This window comes from Glycine soja, chromosome 9 (genome assembly GCF_004193775.1).
Source record: "Glycine soja cultivar W05 chromosome 9, ASM419377v2, whole genome shotgun sequence".
Lineage (NCBI taxonomy): Eukaryota > Viridiplantae > Streptophyta > Magnoliopsida > Fabales > Fabaceae > Glycine > Glycine soja.
In genome coordinates this window covers 8,006,674-8,029,969 of record NC_041010.1, presented here as the reverse complement: position 1 = coordinate 8,029,969, position 23,296 = coordinate 8,006,674, and the positions used below count along the sequence as shown (strand labels likewise).

The 23,296-nt window shown below is 34.4% G+C and overlaps 1 protein-coding gene and 2 pseudogenes across 5 annotated transcripts; 2 read left to right on the top strand and 1 right to left on the bottom strand.

Annotated features, from left to right (window-relative positions):
- The first annotated feature begins 651 nt into the window (after nucleotides 1-651).
- On the top strand, nucleotides 652-2,746 carry LOC114367017 (annotated as a pseudogene).
- Nucleotides 2,747-7,262: 4,516 nt separating this feature from the next.
- LOC114367984 (CRS2-associated factor 2, mitochondrial-like) lies at nucleotides 7,263-12,265 on the bottom strand. 5 transcript variants are annotated; one of them, XR_003657292.1, is made up of 7 exons: nucleotides 11,700-12,265; nucleotides 9,924-10,051; nucleotides 9,600-9,825; nucleotides 9,389-9,516; nucleotides 9,171-9,264; nucleotides 8,728-9,027; nucleotides 7,263-7,588 (listed from the first exon to the last, which is right to left on the bottom strand). XR_003657292.1 is itself a non-coding variant. In XM_028325292.1 (6 exons), the coding sequence occupies exons 1-5, from the start codon at nucleotides 12,193-12,195 to the stop codon at nucleotides 9,166-9,168; spliced, it is 1,077 nt and encodes a 358-aa protein (XP_028181093.1). In that variant the 5' UTR covers nucleotides 12,196-12,265; the 3' UTR covers nucleotides 8,033-9,027; nucleotides 9,132-9,165. The 5 variants fall into 5 exon arrangements, 3 of the variants coding, with proteins under 3 accessions (XP_028181093.1, XP_028181091.1, XP_028181092.1); XR_003657293.1 differs by having other exon boundaries at nucleotides 9,163-9,264; nucleotides 11,700-12,264; XM_028325292.1 differs by lacking the exon at nucleotides 7,263-7,588 and having other exon boundaries at nucleotides 8,033-9,027; nucleotides 9,132-9,264.
- A 2,924-nt stretch (nucleotides 12,266-15,189) lies between these two features.
- On the top strand, nucleotides 15,190-16,995 carry LOC114368114 (annotated as a pseudogene).
- The last annotated feature ends 6,301 nt before the right edge of the window (nucleotides 16,996-23,296 follow it).

Below are 23,296 nucleotides of genomic sequence, written 5' to 3'. Positions count from 1 at the left end.
TTCGAAATGTAAAGTTTACAGAAATTTAAAATGGTTCACAAACAAACATACATTCTCCTTGTGTACTCGTTTCTCTCTACGCTGGATACTTTGAGTGTATAAGGATTCTGTAGAAATGATTTGCGACCCCGAAATCTAACTAAAAACTGCTATATATAGACATTCGAAAATAAACTGCCCTAACGGTCGAACATTATCCGAATGCCAAGTGTCCTACCACGTACATCTTACATGCACATAACTGCTCCTTAGAACAGTTATCCATCTTGCTCGAAGTCGAACTGGTTTGGTGAAGATTTGTTCAGAAATTATGCTAAGTCCAGAACTCTTGCTGCCTCGACTTCGACTCGTCCATACACCAGTTCGAATTGCCCAATGGCTCGAAGTCCTCTTTCTTGTCTTAGCTTTGTACTTCGTAAATACTTCTTTGAACCTGGGAATTCCTTCTTAAAAGACTCTTCTCTCTTTTCGATTCGAACAGGTCCTGACCAGACTCTTGCTCTGTAATACGCTTCGAACCTCGAGACGACATCCAATGCATACTTAGAGCATATTTTAGCTCGTCGAACATATGGGCTAACACTACCTACCCATTTCACCTATGTATATATATCCAACCTTTCCAAACCATTGTATAGCATCGATCCCCATCATTCATATCATAGCCTTTCTTTCGTAGCTACTACTACTTGAGTTTCATTAATTCTTGGGTTCAAAGAAGCTTAGTTGTTGGTAGAGATTGAAAATTAGGAAAATGGTGAGTGTTGAAGAGATTCGTAAGGCACAACGTGCAGAAGGCCCTGCCACCGTGATGGCTATTGGCACGGCCACTCCTCCCAACTGCGTGGATCAGAGTACCTATCCTGACTATTATTTCCGCATCACCAACAGTGACCACATGAACGAGCTCAAAGAAAAGTTCAAGCGCATGTGTAAGATAATCTACAGCTATCTTCTTGATATATATATATATATATATATATATATATATATATATATATATATTGGATAATTATATTAAGTGTGCAAAACATCTATCTATCGTATTTAAGTTTTGTTAAAAAAATTTACTGACCATTTTTAGTGGATTGAAGTCTCTTTTCTTTATTTATATTTTTTTTTTCTTAAATACAATGCTCAAATATGAGACCTTTCTTAGGGATTAGAGTCAATTTTTACTTAGACCAACGACTTGTTGGTCATTTCATTGTATATACATGTTCATGTGCTATTTTTTTTATATATGTATATTGTTTAGATTTAAATATGTTTTTAATCCTTTTAATTTGAGACCCTTTGAGTTTAGTTCTCGGGTTAAAAAAAATATTCTTCTTACACTCCCAAATTTGCATAAGGCTTATTTTACTCCTTCAACATTGTTTTGGACACTAAAAATTTACTCTTTTTAATCTCTCAAATTCACTTTTGGAGGATTAAAAATAACATTTTAAAAATTTGAGAGACTATAAATAGCAATTGTTTTTTTGAAAGACCAATACATAAAAATAAGTCAAATTTGGGAGACTAAAAGCATGTCTAAACCGTACCTATTGTTTTTTTTAATACCTTTGGTTGGCTTCATATTAATGAAAATTAGTTTATCATTTCAGGTGATAAGTCAATGATTAAGAAACGATACATGTACTTAAATGAAGAGATCCTGAAGGAGAATCCAAGTGTTTGTGCCTATATGGCACCTTCATTGGATGCAAGGCAAGACATGGTGGTTGTGGAGGTACCAAAGTTGGGAAAAGAGGCTGCAACAAAGGCAATCAAGGAATGGGGTCAACCCAAGTCCAAGATTACTCATCTCATCTTCTGCACCACTAGTGGTGTGGACATGCCTGGTGCTGATTATCAGCTCACAAAACTGCTAGGACTTTGTCCCTCCGTCAAGCGTTACATGAGATCACAGCAGTCACATTTCGCGGCCCGAGTGACACCCATCTTGATAGCCTTGTTGGGCAAGCCTTGTTTGGAGATGGTGCAGCTGCTATCATTGTTGGATCAGACCCTTTGCCTGCTGAAAAGCCTTTGTTTGAGCTTGTGTGGACTGCAGAAACAATCCTTCCAGACAGTGAAGGGGCTATTGATGGCCACCTTCGCGAAGTAGGACTCACTTTCCATCTCCTCAAGGATGTTCCTGGACTCATCTCGAAGAACATCCAAAAGGCCTTGGTTGAAGCCTTCCAACCCTTGGGAATTGATGATTACAACTCTATCTTTTGGATTGCACACCCTGGTGGACCAGCAATATTGGACCAAGTTGAGGCTAAGTTAGGCTTGAAACCTGAAAAAATGGAAGCTACTAGACATGTGCTCAGCGAGTATGGTAACATGTCAAGTGCATGCGTGTTGTTCATCTTGGATCAAATGAGGAAGAAGTCAATAGAAAATGGACTTGGCACCACTGGTGAAGGGCTTGAATGGGGTGTGCTATTTGGTTTTGGCCCTGGACTCACTGTTGAGACTGTTGTGCTTCGCAGTGTCACAGTCTAATCATATCCTTTCTTATGTCTGACACGTCTGTTTGAAAAATGTATTCTTTCTCCTTTGCTTTTTTCCCATCTTTCTCATATGCTTCTTTTTTTATACAAGTAAATAAGAACATGTCATGTCATAAATGCAATTAAGCTTAACACATAATTGATCTATATATACAATTGCAAAGTGAATACCTTTTGTCCAATTTCATCTTCATTAAAAGATTCTTTGTGATTAACTATAAATTAGATTGTAGAACTTTGTGAAATTGTGAACAAGGTTTATGATGTAATTGTGTAAACAGAGCTGTACCAATCAACTTAGTCCACTTTGGCTTACAAAATTTTGTGTGTTGCGTGAGTTATCTGACTGAGAAAAATTATACAGAAGGATTCGATTAGTAGCTAAACAAATATACTTTATACCTTGATTACTTAAAGAACTAAATCTTGGTTGACACAACAACAACAACAACAACGCCTTATCCCACTAGGTGGGGTCGGCTACATGGATCAACTTCCGCCATAATGTTCTATCAAGTACCATACTTCTATCCAAACTATTAATTTCGAGATCCTTTTTGATAACCTCTCTTATAGTCTTTTTGGGTCTTCCTCTGCCTCGAATTGTTTGTCTTCTCTCCATCTGGTCTACTCTCCTCACTACAGAGTCTACCGGTCTTCTCTCTACATGCCCAAACCACCTAAGTCTATTTTCCACCATCTTCTCTACAATAGGCGCTACTCCAACCCTCTCTCTAATAGCTTCGTTTCTAATTTTATCCTGTCGAGTCTTACCACACATCCACCGCAACATCCTCATCTCCGCTACACCTACTTTATTCTCATGTTGGCTCTTGACCGCCCAACATTCTGTTCCGTACAAAATTGCCGGTCTTACCGCAGTCCGATAAAACTTTCCCTTTAACTTGATCGGTACCTTTGCATCACATAACACCCCCGATGCTTTTCTCCATTTCATCCATCCTGCTTGAATGCGATGATTCACATCCCCTTCAATTTCCCCATCATCCTGTATTACAGACCCAAGATATTTAAACCGTGTGACTTGAGGGATAATATGGTCTCCTATTTTCACCTCTGAGTTAGAAACCCTCCTTCTTTTGTTGAACTTACATTCCATATACTCCGATTTGCTTCTGCTTAGGCGAAAGCCATGTGTTTCTAGAGCTCGTCTCCAAGTTTCCAACCTCTCATTCAACTCCTCCCTCGACTCTCCAAGGAGGACTATGTCATCTGCAAAAAGCATGCATCTCGGCGCTATCTCTTGGATTTGTTCCGTGAGGACATCCAGAATTAAGGTAAAAAGGTAGGGACTAAGGGTTGACCCTTGATGTAAACCAATTGTGATGGGAAAATCGTCTGACTCTCCACCCTGTGTCCTAACACTAGTCGATACCCTATCATACATATCTTGGATAGCTCGAATATATGCAACCCTAACCCCTTTCTTTAAAGCTTTCCACAAAATCTCTCTAGGCACTCTATCATACGCTTTCTCCAAGTCAATAAAAATCAAGTGCAAGTCTTGTTGGGCCATGCGATATTGCTCCATCACCCGCCGTAATAAATAAATCGCTTCCATGGTCGACCTTCCCGGCATGAAACCAAATTGATTCTCAGTAACTTGAGTCTCCTTTCTTAATCTCCGTTCGATCACTCTTTCCCATAATTTCATGGTATGACTCATGAGCTTGATTCCCCTATAATTTGCACAATTTTGTATATCCCCCTTGTTCTTATAGATTGGCACTAACGTGCTTCTCCTCCATTCCTCCGGCATGCGTTTTGACCTCATAATTTCGTTAAAGAGTTCGGTGAGCCACTCAAGACCTCTATCTCCAAGAGTTTTCCACACTTCAATAGGTATGTTGTCTGGCCCCACCGCCTTACCATTACTCATTCTTTTCAACGCTTCCTTTACTTCCTGTTTCTGAATCCGACGATAGTACTTATAGTTCCGGTCCTCTTCTCTTGTGTCTAGACTGCTAGAGTCATATCCATATCCATCATTAAATAAGTTGTGGAAATACGCCTTCCACCTTTCCTTGATATCTTTTTCATGCACTAAGACTTTGCCTTCTTCATCCTTAACACACTTTACTTGATCCAAATCTCTAGTCTTCCTCTCTCTACCCTTAGCAAGCCTATATATAGATCTTTCTCCGTCCCTGGTTCCTAGAGCTTGGTATAGTCCGTCAAAAGCTTGGGCTCTTGCCTCACTCACCGTCTTTTTGGTTTCATTTCTAGCTATCTTATACTTATCCCAAGTTTCAGAATTTCTACACCTAGACCACTCCTTGAAACACTCCTTTTTTACTCTAACTTTGCTCTGAACATTTTCATTCCACCACCACGATTCTTTACCCCTAGGTCCAAAACCTCTAGATTCACCCAACGTCTCTTTAGCCACTTTAATAATCTCTTGGGACATCTTGTTCCACATATCATTTGCACTTCCTTGTGATTGTCCACACCAACCCTCCCATATCTTTTGTTGGAAGATTCCTTGTTTCTCACCCTTCAAGTGCCACCATTTGATCCTTGGTGCTACCAGAGGACTTCTTCTCTTTGCCCTATCTCTAATTCTTACATCCATAACCAAAACTCTATGTTGGGTAGTCAAGCTCTCTCCCGGGATAACTTTACAGTTCAAGCAATACTTCCTATCAGACTTCCTGATAAGGAAGAAATCTATCTGAGAACATGTCCCTCCACTTTTGTAAGTGATAAGATGTTCCTCTCTTTTCTTAAACCATGTATTGGCTATAGAAAGATCCAAAGCCTCCGAAAACTCCAAGATGGATTTACCCTCCCCATTCATCTCTCCTAGGCCAAAACCCCCATGCACCCCCTCAAAACCTCTAGCCACGCTACCTACATGTCCATTGAGATCCCCTCCTAGGAAAACTTTCTCTCCTTGGGGTATATCCTGAAGTACCCCTTCTAGATCCTCCCAAAATTTTACCTTAAAGTGTTCTGCTAACCCAACCTGAGGTGCGTACCCACTAATAACATTAAAGGTGTCCTGTCCCACTACCAATTTTAAGACTATGATACGATCTCCTACTCTTCTTACATCCACGACATCCTTCTTCCACTCCTTGTCCACAATAATCCCTACCCCATTTCTTGATCTGATTTTTCCCGTATACCACAGCTTAAATCCCGAGTTGTCTAATTCTTTCGCTTTTTCACCTGTCCACTTAGTTTCTTGTAGGCACATAAAATTGATCTTCCTCCTCACCATAACATCCACTATTTCCATAGATTTTCCAGTAAGTGTGCCTATACTCCATGTACCAAAGCGAATCCTCCTGTCATGAACTAGCTTATTTACCCACACCCATTCACGAAAATGTGGGAACCCTTGCTTACTTTTCACTACATCCGGGCGGCGATGCAGCGGCCCTTGCTCTTTTGACACTGTACTCGAGCCATACAGCGCGTTGCTTCCGGGCAACGACCTAGCATTCACATTATTACGTAATTGATCCATGTCATAAAGATTCGACAAAGTTTAACGTTGGCTGTCGAAAGCCTAACACAACCCTCTCCTTTCATTCGGGCTTGGGACCGGCTAAGAATAGCAAAGCTACACAAGTAAGAATAAATTATAAAAAAACAAATAGGTTCCATATTACTGACCAGAGTATAGACTCCAAGATTAGAATTAGAATTAGCGGAATTATTTTATGAAATGTACGGGTTGGTCCTTGACTAATTAAAGAATGGTTAAATTAGCCTTTAGAGTTATTTTCTGGATTGACAAGTTAGATTAGTTGATATTATTTTAATTAAAAATAAATTCAGATTCTATTAGTGCATGAAATACACCATTATTTTGCAATTTTAAACTCTGCTGTAGTGGCAAATCTTGCCTACATGTTAGTAGAGGTTAGAAATGGCGATGATTATATTTTATTCTATCAAAGTTTATTTTTTCTGTAGTAATAAAACAGAAACTTTACAATTTCTATTGATTCATAGGGGTTATTTAAGTTTGCAATGTTGCTGCTAAATGTCACAAAGACACCGGATTTGTAGTGAGAATGAGGGAGAGTATTATTTGATGGGTTAAGTTCTTTTCAGTCAATTGTATTGCTTGGTTTTATTTTTAATGCTGTTATTTTTCCTTGAATTGATGCCCAATATTTTGTTAATGCCAGTAGAGCCATTCCCTGAGTTCCTCAATTCAAAATGATATGATGCCCAAGATTTTGATAGACCATGTGGATTATACAACAATCATGCCACTGAGGTTTTTCAAGTTTATTTTCCCTCTTAAACCACACAAACTATTTTAAAAAAAGATTCTCTATTGTAATAGATAAACAGAGAAAGATTAAAATAGTTTTCACTTCATATTTTATCAAATATTTATAGTGATTTGATTTAAGTTTACTTGACAACAAAAGCTAAAGTACCACACAATAGAAAATCTAAGTTGAGTTTATTTTGTTTTTCCTCCTTTTCGTTCAACCTCGGCAATGCCCTGCACCACTACGACTTTCAAAACGGACGATTTCTGTGAACGCATACGGGAGATTCAAGTTGTAGGAGACAATTTGGGTTGGGGGTGGTTTGAGTTGTCTGAAGGGTAGTGGAGCCTGCCGAAATCGACCTTGAGAACGATGTCAGAGGATGAAGAAGTTTCAAAGGTTACCAAAGGGAGGTGCATATTGACAACTTCAATAAACGTGTAGAGTTGGGTCTCAAAGAGAGACTTAAATTAGGAACAAAAAACCCTTGCTAGAATTGTTGAATCTTTTAATAAAGGATAGTAGAGACATATGCCAAGCACATTCTAGGGGGAGAATTTGCAAATACATACCCAATGTGTTTAATCATCTCATGTTCTCATAACTAATAAATAAGTATCTATTATTTATTTTAGCGTAGCCTTGTAAGGAGTTACATGCAGATGACTAGTAAGCAACAGAAGCGAGAGGTATAGTGCTAGTAGCAAATTTTGTGAAAGAGCCCTACATGACAGCATGCTTACAAACTCTTCACAAGATTCCAACAACTATTTTTCTTATTCATCATAATACTGAGATATCTTCTTATTTATTGCTGCTTGCCTGAAACCATAAAAGATTATTTTGATGAATAACATATTGAACAGAGTTTAATAATGTGCTGATATTCATGAATACACAATATGAACTTAATTTGGATACACTCAATATAAACAACATTATAGTGTTTACTTAAGTACTAACTTTGTGCATAGACCAATAATCACATGCCTGTGTAATGATGGAGATATAAGGTTGGCTTAATGGTAAAAAGAGAAGGGAAGGAGGAATACGTCGTCAAATCCCCCTCTAACAGATTAATAATTAACATTTGTGAGGATAAGACTCATAATTTTGAACTTTAAGATTTTGGATTAAGATACGATGTCAGTTTCACTTATATGGTTGATGTAAATTTCCCCAGTGTTTACTCTTACCCTCCCTCAAACACATAACAATGTTAAATGCAAACATATCACCAACCATAATCAATTGCCGGACTGGAGCTGAAATAAAGATATATAACATGTCATTAGCAATAAAGAGGCTAACTAGGTTCAAACTATGAACACCATTGAGCTTACGGACTTTGAACACACTACTAATAATACTACACAAGCTGAAACCATTGCATAAAGCAAAAATAACCTCTGCTAGAAAAGTCAATTGTTTCTTCACTTTACTGGCTTTATTATATACACTGAATGGCTACTAAAAATGTGTATGGCAACTACTTGTCTTGTTCCCTGGCTATTTCTTTCTTCAGAAGAAAAGTGTAATCTTGATTAGGCACCATGCTGTCTAAGGAAACACAGGTCTCTTGTCCTGATATTAACATGTGATCCACACCTTTGACAATTATTCATCTAATCTTTCAGTAACAAGGGAAACGAGAACTTGTGATTTATATGATTTAAGATCATAGATGTTGACTGTTGATTCGGCTATGAAAATATACACTTAGTCATAGGCAGTGTTACATATAGTATATGTTTATTACATAATACTAGAATGTTGGCTTGACAGTACAAAATTTCTTTACACGAAGAGCACAAACTGTAAACAAATGAGTCCCACGATTTTAATCAAAGTTTCCATTTTTCTTTTCCTTTTTTATTCAATTTTCAGCCAATAAAACAAGCAGGTTGTTTCCACAAACAATTTTTTTTGTAACATGTAGCATTTCTCATCAACAATCTTACCCGTATTGCCATGATGCATGAGGATCCTAAGAACACAGCACATTGTATCCACAGAGTAGCTGAGAAATATTGAATAATCAGCTCTCATATAAAGACCATCAAGACAGTCTGCTTGGGTGGTAGCAACTAGCAATGGTGTGTTTGGTTCCTTATCTCAGATGTGGCTTTTCACGTTTGCTGAGAAGGTAATAGTTATACTTCCACATCACAAACATGATCTTTTACTTCTCAACAGGCTTTTAAACACGCTACAAACAAGCTGATTGAGGAGTTTCAGCCATGAATCAATGCATTTCTCGCCTGCGGACATGGAATTTAGCATTCAATTATAGTTTGATGAATACAAATGTGATCAAGAAACCCATTCAAAACCAGATCCATTAGTCAAGGAAATGGTACCATACAGTAATTTTGAATAACAAAAGTTTGCATTACTTGCTAACATTGTGAATCTGAAGGTTGCTCTTCCTTGAAATTTCCTCTCCAGAGGATTATCTGCTCATCCTTAAACAAGATAGGGACACATGGCACTAAATCCTGCAATAACAGGATTGCCATTAAATGCTTATGCACCACATGGCAGATGTCTTCAACTTCAACACAAAGACAGAATCAGGGAAACAGTGAAATTTATCATGAATCAAATGTCAAGTAGACATACCCTTAGCTTCACTCCAATCTTTTTGCAGTCACTAGTTCCCACATGGATACAGTCCAGTTTCACAACCTCCTGAGTCTTAAAAGCCTCCCTCACCCTCTCCACCACATTCACATAAACACCATTTCTAGCTGAACATTGAAAGCACAATTTAGCATATGTACCAATCCAATACTACTTTTAAACTAGATTAGGACCAAAATAATTCACTTACTGAGTTTCAGGAGAGGATCTGAATTCAACCCACTTTTTCTCATTTCTTTTGTTTCCTCATACGTCAAACCCTCAATTACATTCTTCACAAGCCTAGGATATATGGGTGCATAAGGCTTCCACAGCATGAGAGGGATAACTGGACAGTTCTTGGTATCATAATTTCGTCCTCTGTACAGAAGCAGTATATTAATGTTGCGGTAGATAACTTTCCCACCAGACTTGTCCTGTGAACACAGCAATACACATCAGGGAAAAGAAATGTAAATTGAGAGTTTAAATCAGAATGATCAATCCTTTAAAAGTGCAAAACAGCAATGTTGACCTCGAGGTGGAAGCAAACATTGTCCATGTCAAGAGTTGGCACACCCAAGCATTTAATCCTCACAGCTTCAGCCTTTTTCCAATGGTTATGGATGTCACCCAACATGTTGTGTGTGACTCCCCCCTTCCCTAGTACAACACAAACATCATTAGCTAATTGCATAACAACTCATCCATATAAAATAAATTTGTCTTCTCCAAATGCCCTTTAGATAGAAAAGTGAAGAGTTATAAGTCTTAGGTATTGTATGGCCTAAATTTTGAGTTTAAAAACTGTTTTAAAGTTGAAGTTAAACTATGAACTTTAGAAGTAAGTCGTTTGATAATTTTCAATATATTTTTTAACTTAATAGCTAATTTAAAGCTAAAAGTTTTTTATAAATATTTTTATAAAGTTCTTCCTTTTCTGCGTCTTCTTCTTCCTCTTCTTTCTTCTACACCACTCCATTATCACTCAAACCCAATAACCCTGACTACCAATGGCATTAACGTTGGTGAAACCCCAAATCTGGTATACCTATTATTTAAAACTACCACAGAAATCGAATGTTAAGTTTATCTCTGAATTTTAAGTTTACAGCTCTGTAATTTGTTACAAATTTAAATATGTATATAAAGTTTATTACAACTTTAGCCATTAATAATCAACAAGTATAATTCTACACTTCTCTATCAAAAAGTGCAGCCATCACTAAATCAAATCAAGTATCTGTTATAATTAGATGTATCTTTAGAATAGATTTCTTTGTTTATCTTGTTGTAGAAGACAGCAATGTGTCTTGTCTTGTCAAAGCTTGTCAAGCTATCTCTCTCCTTATTGTATATATATATGTTATTTGAATGAAATAAAGCCAAGCTAGTGAGTGAACAGTTTTCTTCCTCACAAAATCAAAGCTTCAAGTGTATCATCAATAACCTCAATAAGAAATAAGCAAATAAATTCCCAAATTGAGTAGAAAAAAAAAAGAAGAAAGAAAAATTGATACAAGTAACAACAAATAAACCAAAAATAAGTCATTCAGATAAACAACCAGCAGGAATTTTACAAGAATTTACTTAGAATACAGTGCATTAAGACTTAAAGAGATTTTTTGGGAAATGCTAGAAAAACACGTTGAGACATTCTTTTAAGGATAAATACTCATTCTGATCCTTGAAAGTGTGAAGCAGTGACAAATTAATCCTGAAAAATGAAAAATTCAAATTTAGTCCCTAATGTACAAAAAGTGTGGCAGATTGGTCTTGTCGTTAAATTTGTGAAATCATTTTGTAATGTGCAAAAATACCAATTTGTCACTGCCTCATACTTTGAGGGATCAAAGTATTTACCCTTCTTTTAAGCACACCTTATATTGTTAGCAAACAAGTCTCACCTGTGATTTTGTAGTTGTCAACAAATTTTAACCAATGGCAGAGTATGTTAAAAGGAGTGCATTAGAAAATGATGTTGCTAGCGTTCAGATTTTTTAAACTATCATCTAATCATGAATACTTATGCATAGTATAATAAAAATATTGACTTTTTTAATAATTATTTTAAAAACAATTACTTACTGGGTTCACATATTCGTTCATTAATTCAAGCATTTTACAGAAGCATCTCCGATAGTATATTAACCCAGATATATGCATAACAGGAATAACCATCTAAAATTTCAAGATAATAAAATAAAACGAAATCAATTAATATTTAAAAAAACAAAAACATCTTTTTGTTCTTTTCTCCAGTGAAAAAAAAGAAAATAAAATGAAAATAGTTGAGGGAATAAGGAGACACCTAAATTGATTTGCCTGGCACAGTCACTGTGCCGGTAGCGTTCGATGAGCTCTGCCACCTCCACCTCACTAAGCGGTTCTCCGAGAATCCGGTTCCGCTCCTCCTCGACCCTCTCCCGGTCCGGTTCACCCTGAACCGGAGCGGAAACACCGGCCCATTTCCGGTCGATCCGGCCCGGCCCAAAGGGGGAGAACTTGGGCGATTCGCGGAAGCTGATGGGCCCAACGGAAGGGTCGGACTCCGAATAAGAGTATCTGAAGTCGAACGGAAGGTTCGACTTGAAAGGAAGTTTTGGGGCTTCGTTTTTGTTCGGATCACCGTTTTCGGAATTGTTCTTTTTCTTCTTCTCCGCGTGGTTCTTCTTTGATTTGTAGTAGGGTTTTGGGGAAGGGGAGAACGGCGGGTCGTATTGGTGGTCGGGAACGAAGTGGCTGAGAAAACGACGCTGATGGAGTGGTAAACGACGCGTTGAGAAGCAGAGGATACGGCTCTGCATTCGGCAGGGTTATTGAAGGAGGTGACGTTTTGGTTAATTAGACGCGAGGGCGCAACAACGTGCAAACATTTTAACACAAGCTAAAATAGAAATATTAGTCAGAATCTCTCTTCCATTCTTTTCTTTAAGACATTTTTATTATAATTTTTATAGATTTTTCTTTTTATTTAATGATTTTCTTTTCTGATTTATATTAAATAATAATAAAAACTCATAAAAATTAATAATTTTAAAAAATTCTAATCAATCATAAAAAAATTCAAAGAAAGAGTCAAAAATCATACTAATATTTCTTAAACTAGAATTGTGACCCTTATGCATTTATGTTAAGTAAATATATACTTTGCAACAAATGAAACATCTACCAAGTAAAACACTAATCATTAATAATTTTTTATTTTCATTCAATTTTTTCAAAAAATAAAGTTATCTTGAAAAAAAATAAAGAAAATCTCAGTATGTTTTGACTTTTTTGAAATTTGAAAATTGTTACTTCTTTTAGGGTGAGACCAAATTGTTAAATTCCAATGCTATATCAATAAATCTTAATTGACGCTTAATTTTCACTAAGGTAATTATGTTTGTTGAATCATTTTTTTTGGTAATTTTTCAATGGAAAAAATAGGTCCTATTTGAGTCCCAATTCCATATAATAATTGTTCTATCTGTTTCCAATACAAGGATCATAATTATCATTTGTGTACATTATGGGTATAAATATGTTTATTTTCTTATAAAAAAAAAAAAACCACACACTACCAAAAACGCTTCTTTTTTTATCTTTGTTCTATGTGAATCTTTGTTTCTTCTTTCTCCTTTTTTTTTTTCTCGATTATTCACCTTTCATTTTCAATATATACACAATTTTTGGCACATAAAGATCGATAAACACATTGCAGTTGCGTTGCTCATTTATGTCAGACTCAATCAATGGGCAGTGTAGGATATTCTGGACTTCATAGAAAATATCATAATCATTTGAAAAAAAAAAAAGAAAAAAACTTTTCTCTACGACTTGCATCCTGCCTTTGTAAGTATTAACATTTTTTGCATGCTGAATATACTTACATGCATATTATCTGAATCTATTGTTATATAACGCTCATGATTTTTTTTCACCTATAGTTCTTGAGTCTAACACTTTATTTTTTTTCAACTAACAATCCAGAAAAAAACAAGGATGCCTAATTTATTCAACATGGAATATTATGGTCAAATAGCAAATAAAGTTACTCTTGAGGATCCAAATAGTAACAAGATTAAACAGGCTATGGATAAGGAAAACAGAAGAGTATATTTGAATGAAGGAGAAAAAAAATGGTTAAAATATTTGAAGGAAAAATATTTTCAATTAACTTTGCAACTCTGTTTTTTTAAAAATTTTCTTCAACAACCTTTAAATCTGGAAAGTTTTTAATTTAAAGCCATTAGATTCAATTAAATTAGTTAATTAGATTGAAATTACAATTAATATGCAAGTCTTTTATGAACCATCAAATTTATTTTGACAGATTTAATTGAATAATATACAAACAATCGGAATATAACTTAAGAAAATGACTTTTGTTGGAAGCTGATGATGGAGAGATTCAGTTTTATTGCAAAGATTTGCACATACAAATTACGCACTAGAAACAATAAGCAAAAAGGAGATATTGACAAAGAATAAGAGCTCCTAACTGAACAGCAATAACTATGTATGATTTTGATCTTCATTGAATGAAGCTTGTTAGTGCCTTCAGTTCAATCCTTCTTGTTCTGTTTGTCTCAACCTGATGAGTTTTTCTTTCGTAGGTCTTCTGCTACTAAAGCTCCTGATTGGCTGGAAGCTGCAATCCGTGACTCCAAAATGGATTCCATGGAAACTTCAACTAGTTCTTCTAGTGGGAGGGTAAGGACTTACAAATTTATTATTACTATTGTTTTTGTGTGAGTTGGACTTTTACTTGTATTATGTTAAAATCTGTTGATCCTAAATGATGTACACTCCACTCAAATAGCTATTTAGAGTTTTCAATAAATAACCGTGCAGATTTTTATATAATAAAGATCATGGATGAGGTGTGCAGCTGATGCTCACATCAGTCATTTAATCAAGACTGTAGAAGTGCCAAAAACACAGGTTATCAAACAATATGAGCTTTTTGAATGTCATGAAATGAGAGAACACGAAGGATCAAAGCGTGGAGTTCTTTTAGAAGTTCACAGCTTAAACAGAATGAAAAATGGAATCACTTCTTCTACTATGAAGAATCCACATGAAAGTAAGAATATTATTCTTCAGCGACAATGGCATTATCAAGACATATCACAGGCTGCTCCCTTTCGTGTTGAATTCATATGGTTTTGTTTTTCTTTAAGGAAAAGGTAAGCAAAAAACTAAGGAAGTTTCTTTGCTTTTTTTACTTTTATGTTTAGCGATTGTTGAGTTTCAATTTGGATGTGGATGCGGATAAGCTCATTTGACTTCTTTGATGTTCTCTTTTTCTTAACTCCATTTTGTTGATTGATATGTTTTTTTTGTGAATTAATGTTTCAATTGGATCGAATGAATGACAAAGCCAGCAGAGGAAGTTAATAATGCGTTGATTGGATCGGATGAATAAGGCTATTAGAATTGTCAGTGTAATTCTCTGTGAACATGGGAAAAAGTATTTGGCTCAAAAGGTGGTCATCATGGATTTGTTCACTTTCTGCGGTGGACTTTCACTTTATTGTTGCCATATTGTCACTATTGTGAATTGGATAGATATCATGCCATGCCATGCCAACGAAAAGGAAAAATTATGTTATGGTGGATGTTATGTTACTTTTGTAGGATATGGAATTTGGATGGCAAATTGTCGTGGGTACTTTTGTTGGGTTTTGTGTAGCCACGTTTGGAAGCGTTGGTGGTGTTGGTGGAGGTGGCATATTCGTCCCTATGCTTAGCCTAATCGTTGGATTTGATGAAAAATCATCCACAGCTAAACATAAGATCCGAAACGCGCATGCTGAAATTAAAACCTGAAAAAAAGCCCGGCAAACACTGTTTGTTCACTGTCTATAAATATATCCCTCTTCTTCCTTCTTCTCTCCTTAGTATTATTATGAACCTTCCCACATTTCTCTATTTTCTAGTATTTGGCACATAGTGCATTGTTTGGGCCATTATTAATTAACCAAGGAAAAACACCACCTTTTGGCTTCTGCTGCTGTTCCAACTGTGCATTTTGTGTGCTGTTTCTTTCACAAACAAGTAGCAACAGCAGCCAGAATGAGAATGGGGAACCTCTTATGGTTTGGCATTGTTGCAGCACTTGTTTTCAGCTTCTGGGTTGATTCCTTTTCTGCCTATGAATATCACCACTTCAATGAAACCGAGTTGTCTCTGTTGGAGTCTCAAGAACAGGTACATTCATCCCTCCTTGGGAGAACATCTGTCATGGTTGGACTCACAGTTATTCAAAGTGCTGCTGGCAAAGGAGCAGGTACAGTATAACTCCACCCTCTTTGTTTTTTCATCTCATGAATGAGAGTTTGTGAAGCAGATTTGATTAGTTGTTCTGATTTTTGTTTTAGTAAGATCCATTGCTATTTAGAAAGTAGTTCATCTAATTAGAAATTGCTTGAAAGTCTTGTTGCATGTCAATTAATTTTTAAAAAATGACTAAAAATATGAAGGCATGTACTCAGAAACTAAAGCATTTACAGAGCCTATGCGGGCTGATATTAGTTGTTAAGGATCTGGTACAAATTCCCACCTTTTCCATCAGTGTGGGTTTGAATCCGTGATGTCACTTTCTCCGCTTGGTGGACAACCTTCTCTGGGAGATCCCTTAACACCTAGGGGCTAGTTGAGTAGCTGCAACATGGCAGAATTGCTTATGGAGTTACGGTTTGAACCTGTGCAGTAATCTTCTAAGTGAATCTGCCATTGGCGTCCTGTCTAGTAGTTTTCCACCACTTTTATCAACTAAAGAAAGCATATATAGAGCCTTATTTTTGGGTGATAGATAACAATTTGTAGCCCTTTAATTTAGCTAAATATATTTCTTTTCTTTCGTTGTCGCAGTTTGCTTGGATGGAACATTGCCTGCTTATCATTTGCATCGGGGATATGGATCAGGAGCAAACAGCTGGATCGTTAATTTAGAGGTATCACATGAATATGATCTTTCAAATTGATCTGTAGCACGTGCTTCTTTTTATATCTTCTTAATAGATTTAGATTTCTATACCGAAATAATATACCATGCAAGTTTAATTGTGTAAAGATTAATGACTAAGCATTTCTAGTGTAAGTAATGTTGGAATTGACTTTTATTGTGTGTGTGAAAAGATAATGATTGAAAATACTCAGATAAATTATTTGGGATCTGAACATGTCATGTATGGTTGTTTCCAAGTGTTGATGAAGCTACTTCCCTTTTGTGCTATAAAAAATTCTGTTGGTATTTAAGTGTAAATCCTGTGGCAGGGAGGTGGGTGGTGTAATGACGTTAGATCATGTGTTTATCGCAAGAAAACACAGCGTGGGTCATCAACATGCATGGAAAAACAGATACCTTTTACTGGAATATTAAGCAATAATGTTGGAAGATAATCCAGGTTTTTTCCCACAGACTACGAAAGTGAAGTGTCTTAGTGATGCAGGATTATTTCTTGATGCGTATGTGACTAACTGCAGAATTTCATTCCATGAATGCCGTTTCCGTCATTACCACAGGATTTTTGGTCCTTAAATTTTTTGTTAATTCTATTACAGGATTGATGTCTCCAGGGGACATACCATCAGGAATTTTTTCAGTGGTGACGTAAGGCTACAGGTACCACAGTTTTTTTTAGGCCACCAATTTCTTTAAGTATGAAAGCAAAATAACATTTCCTATTTCATGGTCATCGTGATAATTGACTAATAGTATTTGGTTCAACTATTTCAAATAAGCTAATGTGAAATAAAATGTCATTTTTACTCAAACTCCATGCTGGATACTGCTGTTCTAATCATGGATCTTCACAAGGTTTTTCACCAAATCTCAGTAGGAACTTATATTGTTTGCAGTTAAATTGAACTCTGAAAACCTTTGTTTAATATGAAATGAGGATCTGCTACATGCCAATTAGCTTGTATGGTTTGAAACTTGTCCATTTTGACATGATTATAAGTTTATAGCTCTTACAGCTTGATAAATATTTTGTCCATCCATTGCAGGGAGTGCAAAAGAATCTATTATTTAATTGATTAATCATTTATACTGGAATGAGTAAAGAGTCACATGATTTAATAATTTCACGCTGAATCAAGATAATTTTGAATTTGAATTTTCAATTTTTGTTCATCCTTCTTACCATAATAATATATCTTGAGGTTTGCAATGATAACTTTTTCTATAAGACATAATTTTGATTTTTTTTCTTTTAGATAATATCAATTATCTTGTATTTTAATTAAATTTCACTAAAATATCTTAAATTATTTTTTTCTCTCTCCTAAAAAAAGATGAACAGGTTTTAAATAAAGTTAAGAATAAATTTTTTTAAAAAAATTATATTTATAAACAAATTTAATGCTAATAATAAAATTAACTAATTTTTTTAATAAATAAAAATTAATCAATTATATTTATGATTAGTGTTAGAGAGAATATCATATTTATATAGATGCTTCAACCAAGTTGATCGATGATTCACCCGCTTGAACCAATGATGTAATACCAATTGAGTCAATCCGCTCAAGCCAACCTCTCATTTACCTGAAGTGACTCTAACCAACCATCACACTCTTCTAAAAATTAAACAATATGTAAACACTCGCTTATCTCGATAAAATCACCATTGCTCAACTTCTGGTGACAAACCATTAGTTAAATCTAGTCCCTGGAGCCAAAATATTCGCACGCATTTACATCATATCCAAACCAGAATTGAGCTTACACTTCACACCACTGTGCATACCAACACAGCACCACGCATTGTCCGGCATTGAATCATTACCACAAAATAACCCATGCAATTAAGGCACCACTGCACCAGTCACCTCCCTATTTTTTTTATATCCGTGTCATGATTTTAAATTGCGGTTTGTAGTGAACCAAAAATTGGTACAAAGTCTATGTGCACTTCACATTTGATCTTATCATTTTATTTATTATTTGAATAAATTAATATTCTTGTCAAAAATCTAACAAGGTTATACTTTGTTCGACAATTTTGAATTGTCTTCAAGCTATATATCATATTTTGGGATTATTTCCGGTGGATTACAAAAATAGTATGAAAGGATACTAAAACCTCCTTGCACAATGATTTAAGAATTTTTTCAAGAAAGACACAAGAATTTATAGCTCTAACAAATAATATTATGAAATTCATTTATTTAATGGTTATATTTTGTAAATAATCATTTGGTTTTTTTATATTGTTTTATTCTAAAGAGATCCTATTGGACTTATATGATAAATAGTTATTTGATTATTCTTTTATTCTAAAGATGTCCCATTGGACTTAGAGGTGAAACAAAGATGTATATCTGTTTATAATAGCTGCTATTTTTATAATAAGAATGAAATAAACTTTTTGTTATGATAAAGATTTAATTTGTTAATTAACTTACTGCATCTTATATTGGGGGATTTTGTGAAAGTTAATGATAGTAAAGCTCACCTTCATTTTGTTCTCATCGTGTGGCTAGAAAATAGAAATAAAATGAACTTGCAAACTATTAGCACCACACAGTGGACCAATTAAAAAAAATAACAGAGAAAAGATGTACAGAGAAAAGATGTACCTTGGCAATGAGATCACGTCAAAATGGATTGTTCATAAATTCATGTTTTGCTCATTGCCAATCTGAGAGGCAGGATACATGGTTTGCTGACAACTCTCCTGTCATTGGGAACAAGGTGGGTCTTTCATCATGTCTCTAATGCAGTTTTAGTTAAGAATATCGCATCTTGGTATGTGGAGGAGTTTGTATACTAGATTGAGCTTATAATTACTTAATGATTATATGATTTTTGCCATAGAATATTCACCTTGATAAAAATTCTAGGAAATTGTAAATGCATGCTTTGTTTATTGGCCATATATGTCGTGTCAACTGTTTACTACAACCTTATGCTAAGACATCCTACGTTGAATATGCCCATCATTGACTATGATTTGACACTTCTCATTCAACCAATGCTCATGCTTGGCATCAGCATTGGAGTGGTCTTTAACGTTGTATTTCCATATTGGATTGTGACTATATTGCTTATTGTTCTCTTCTTAGGTAACAATTATTTTAACTGTGATTTCAATTAGTCATTGTTCTTTATGCTACCCCTCTAACGGATTTTATTGTCTTGCAGGCACATCAACAAAAGCATGGTTTAAGGGGATTGAAACATGAAAAAAGGAAACCATAATGAAAAAGGTCTCCTTTAACTAATCATTTATATTTTCACTGCATATTTTTTTACTGACATGCTACCATAACAAACAACAGAATTTAATAGAATTTAATGAGAAGAAAGTAATGTTTTGTTAATAACTTTGTGTCTTTGGATTTATTGACCATAAAAGATCAATTTACGAAGGTTTTCTGATTAATAGTTTAATTATTTGTGTTTTTGTATATATTTAATCTGGAATTTATGGCTAATTGTATGAACACATGTTGTTTCAATTCAGGAAGCTGGTAAACGTCCTCTATCAAACGATGAGTTCGGACCAAATCATATTAAAGTTTTACAAGATCAATTTCTTTTTGATGTCAGCGTACATGAAACTTTCCTTTTGGTGTACGTTCTGGGGCTGAAGTGGAATACAAACCTCTTCCCAGTGGATATTTTTTAGAATTTAATTTAAATATACTTGTAAACATTTTTTACTCTCATTTAATGATTATTATATACAGTCTGGTTAGTAAGGTTATTGATTTTTATAAATGATAACAATTTTAAAAATTATATTTATGATGATTTTTCAATAATACATAAAAATAAACTCTAATTTTTATTTAAAAATTTGATAACTATAAATTTAGCATGTGCAGTCATATGTAGATTATCTAAATAAAAAGTTAGTGAGTTCTTATGGATGTGAGGTGATTTTGATATCTAACTAATGTGTATTTTGTAGGTGACTATTATTGAAAATGTATATTGGAAGGAGTTTGGCCTTCTTGTATTTGTTTGGGTTTCATTCCTTGCACTACAGATTGTCAAGGTTTGTTTGCTCTTTCATATCTACTAGTACCAAAGAATAGTTTATACCATGCAATTTATCTAACTCGAGACCAATAATCTCCTATTGACAGGAAAACTATATGACTACTTGTTCAACATTGTATTGGGTATTGAACTTGTTACAGGTAATTCTATTCAAGAGTTGGCACCAGAGCATTACACTACCCTTAAGTCATGTTGGCGATTTGCTTTTCAGAGGGCATATCGCCACTCCTCCTGGCAAGTTGGTTTGGAGTTGGTTTGCAGCTCTATAAAGAACCTTGGTCATGCATGATCAGAGAAAACCTTTGCTCCCCTTCTGCCTTCCTTGCTTCGTCCGTCGCCTTTCTTGCTTAGTCCTTCCTTTTTGGTGGTTTTTTAACTCCTTTCTTCTTGCTTTCCTCCTTTCCTCGTAAGTTATTTTTTAACTTTCATACTTCAAATATTAATATTATTTGGATTATATATATGTTACCTTATAATTGGTATGTTAGGATTATTTAGTTTATGTTTTTTAAGTATATATGCCACTTAGTTTAAGTTGAATTGTTAATATTATTTTGTTTAGGTTTTTTAGATTTGTATGTTAATATTTGTGTTATATATATACTACGTTAGTTTTAGTTGGTATATTATTAGTATTTGATTTAGGTTTTTGGCGGTTATTTGTGTTATACATATGTTATGTTATAGTTTTAGTTGGTATTTTATATTACTTTGTTTAGTTATTTTAAGTTATTATTTAAATATATGATACGTTAGTTATTATTTTGTTTGCAAATAATTTTTTTTGTATTTAAATTTGTTTGTAGAATATATTTTAATTAATTTAATTATTGTTAATTAAAAAATATTTTCTGTTATTAATTTAAATTTATGTATGTATTTTAAATTATTTGGAAAAAATATTTAAATGTTGTTATTTGTATAATATATTTTGTTATTCAAATATATATATTTTGTTATTTATTTTAATTTTTGTTTGCATATATTTTAATTTATTTGGAGTGTATATTTAAATTTTAGTATTTATATAAAATATTTTGTTATTCAAATATATATATATTTTTTTCTTTATTTGAATTTGTGTTTGTATATATTTTAATTTATTTGGAGTGTATATTTAAATTTTAGTATTTATATAAAATATTTTGTTGTTGGATCGAGTGGCCTTAGAATAATAAAGAAGGGAGGTTGAATTAATTATTCCTAAACCTTTACTAATTAAAAATTTACTTTTCTAAGGCTTTTACTATGTTGTTAAGTGAATAAGGAGTAGAAGAGAAACTTAACCAAAAGTAAAAGCGGAAATTAAAATGCACAGCAGAAAGTAAAAGAGTAAGGAAGAAAGAGACAAACACACAAGAGCTTTTATACTGGTTCGGCAACAACCCGTGCCTACATCCAGTCCCCAAGCGACCTGCGGTCCTTGAGATTTCTTTTCAACCTTGTAAAAATCCTTTTACAAGCAAAGATCCACAAGGGATGTACCCTCCCTTGTTCTCTTTGAACCTAGTGGATGTACCCTCCACTAGAACTGATCCACAAGAGATGTATCCTCTCTTGTTCTCAGTCAACAACCCAGGTAGATGTACCCTCTACTTGTACCACAAAGGATGTACCCTCCAATGTGTTAAGACAAAGATCTCAGGCGGTTAAACCTTTGAAACTTTGTGAATGGGGATACAAAAGAATTCTCAGGCGGTTAGTCCTTTGAAATCTTTTGTATATGGGAAAGGGAAGAATCAAAAGAATTCTTAAATTGTGTCGTTTTGAATTCTTTGACAAGGAAGAAGGGAGACACAAAAGAATTCAGGTGGTTAGTCCTTTGTTCTTTTGGAAAAGGGAGAAGAGAGACACAAAAAGAATTCAGGCGGTTAGTCCTTGGCAAATTCTTTTTGGCAAAGGGAGAAGGGAATGAAAAGGATGAATAGCACAAGTTTTCAAGGTTTGGAAAACCAGAAAACTTTGGAAAGCTTTTGGCAAAAGGAAGAAGAAGAAGTTCAAAGAGATGCAAAAGTTGTAAAGGATTGTATTGTAAAGGTTGTTCAAGATAATTGAAATGCAAAACAAAGTCTTGCTTTTATAGACTCTTCATGTCTGGTCAAGAGAACCATTTAAAAGAGTTATGACTTTTAGAAAAACTTAAAACCAATTTGAAAAAGTCAAAAACCATTTCAAGAGTTACATCTTTTGATTTATTCAGAAACAATCACTGGTAATCGATTACCAAATCAGTGTAATCGATTACACAAAGCTTTTATGTGAAAGGATGTGACTCTTCACATTTGAATTTGAATTTCAATGTTCAAAGGCACTGGTAATCGATTACCAAAACATTGTAATCGATTACAGCTTTTTGAAATCAATTGGAACGTTGTAAATTCATTTGAAAACTTTTTCAAATCCATTTTGCTACTGGTAATCGATTACAATAATCTGGTAATCGATTATCAGAGAGTAAAAATTCTTTGATAAACATGTTTTGAGAAAAATCCATGTGCTACTCAGTTTTTGAAAAAACCTTTTCATACTTATCTTGATTAAACCTTCTCTTGATTCTTCAATCTTGATCTTGATTCTTGAAAGCTTGATCCTTGAATCTTGATTTTTGATTCTTGAAATCAACTTTCCTCTTGAATCTTGAAGTGTTCTTCAACTTTCCTCTTGAATCTTGAAGTGTTCTTGATTCTATCTTGAACATCTTGAACTCATTCTTTGATTGACCTTTGAGTTTTTTGTCATCATCTTTGTTATCATCAAAACATCTTTAAATCAATCTTGATTCATCATGAAGCTTTGCTTCTACATTTGTTATTCAAATTTATATATTTTGTTATTTATTTAAAATTGTGTTTGCATATATTTTAATTTATTTGGAGTTTATATTTAAATTTTAGTATTTATAT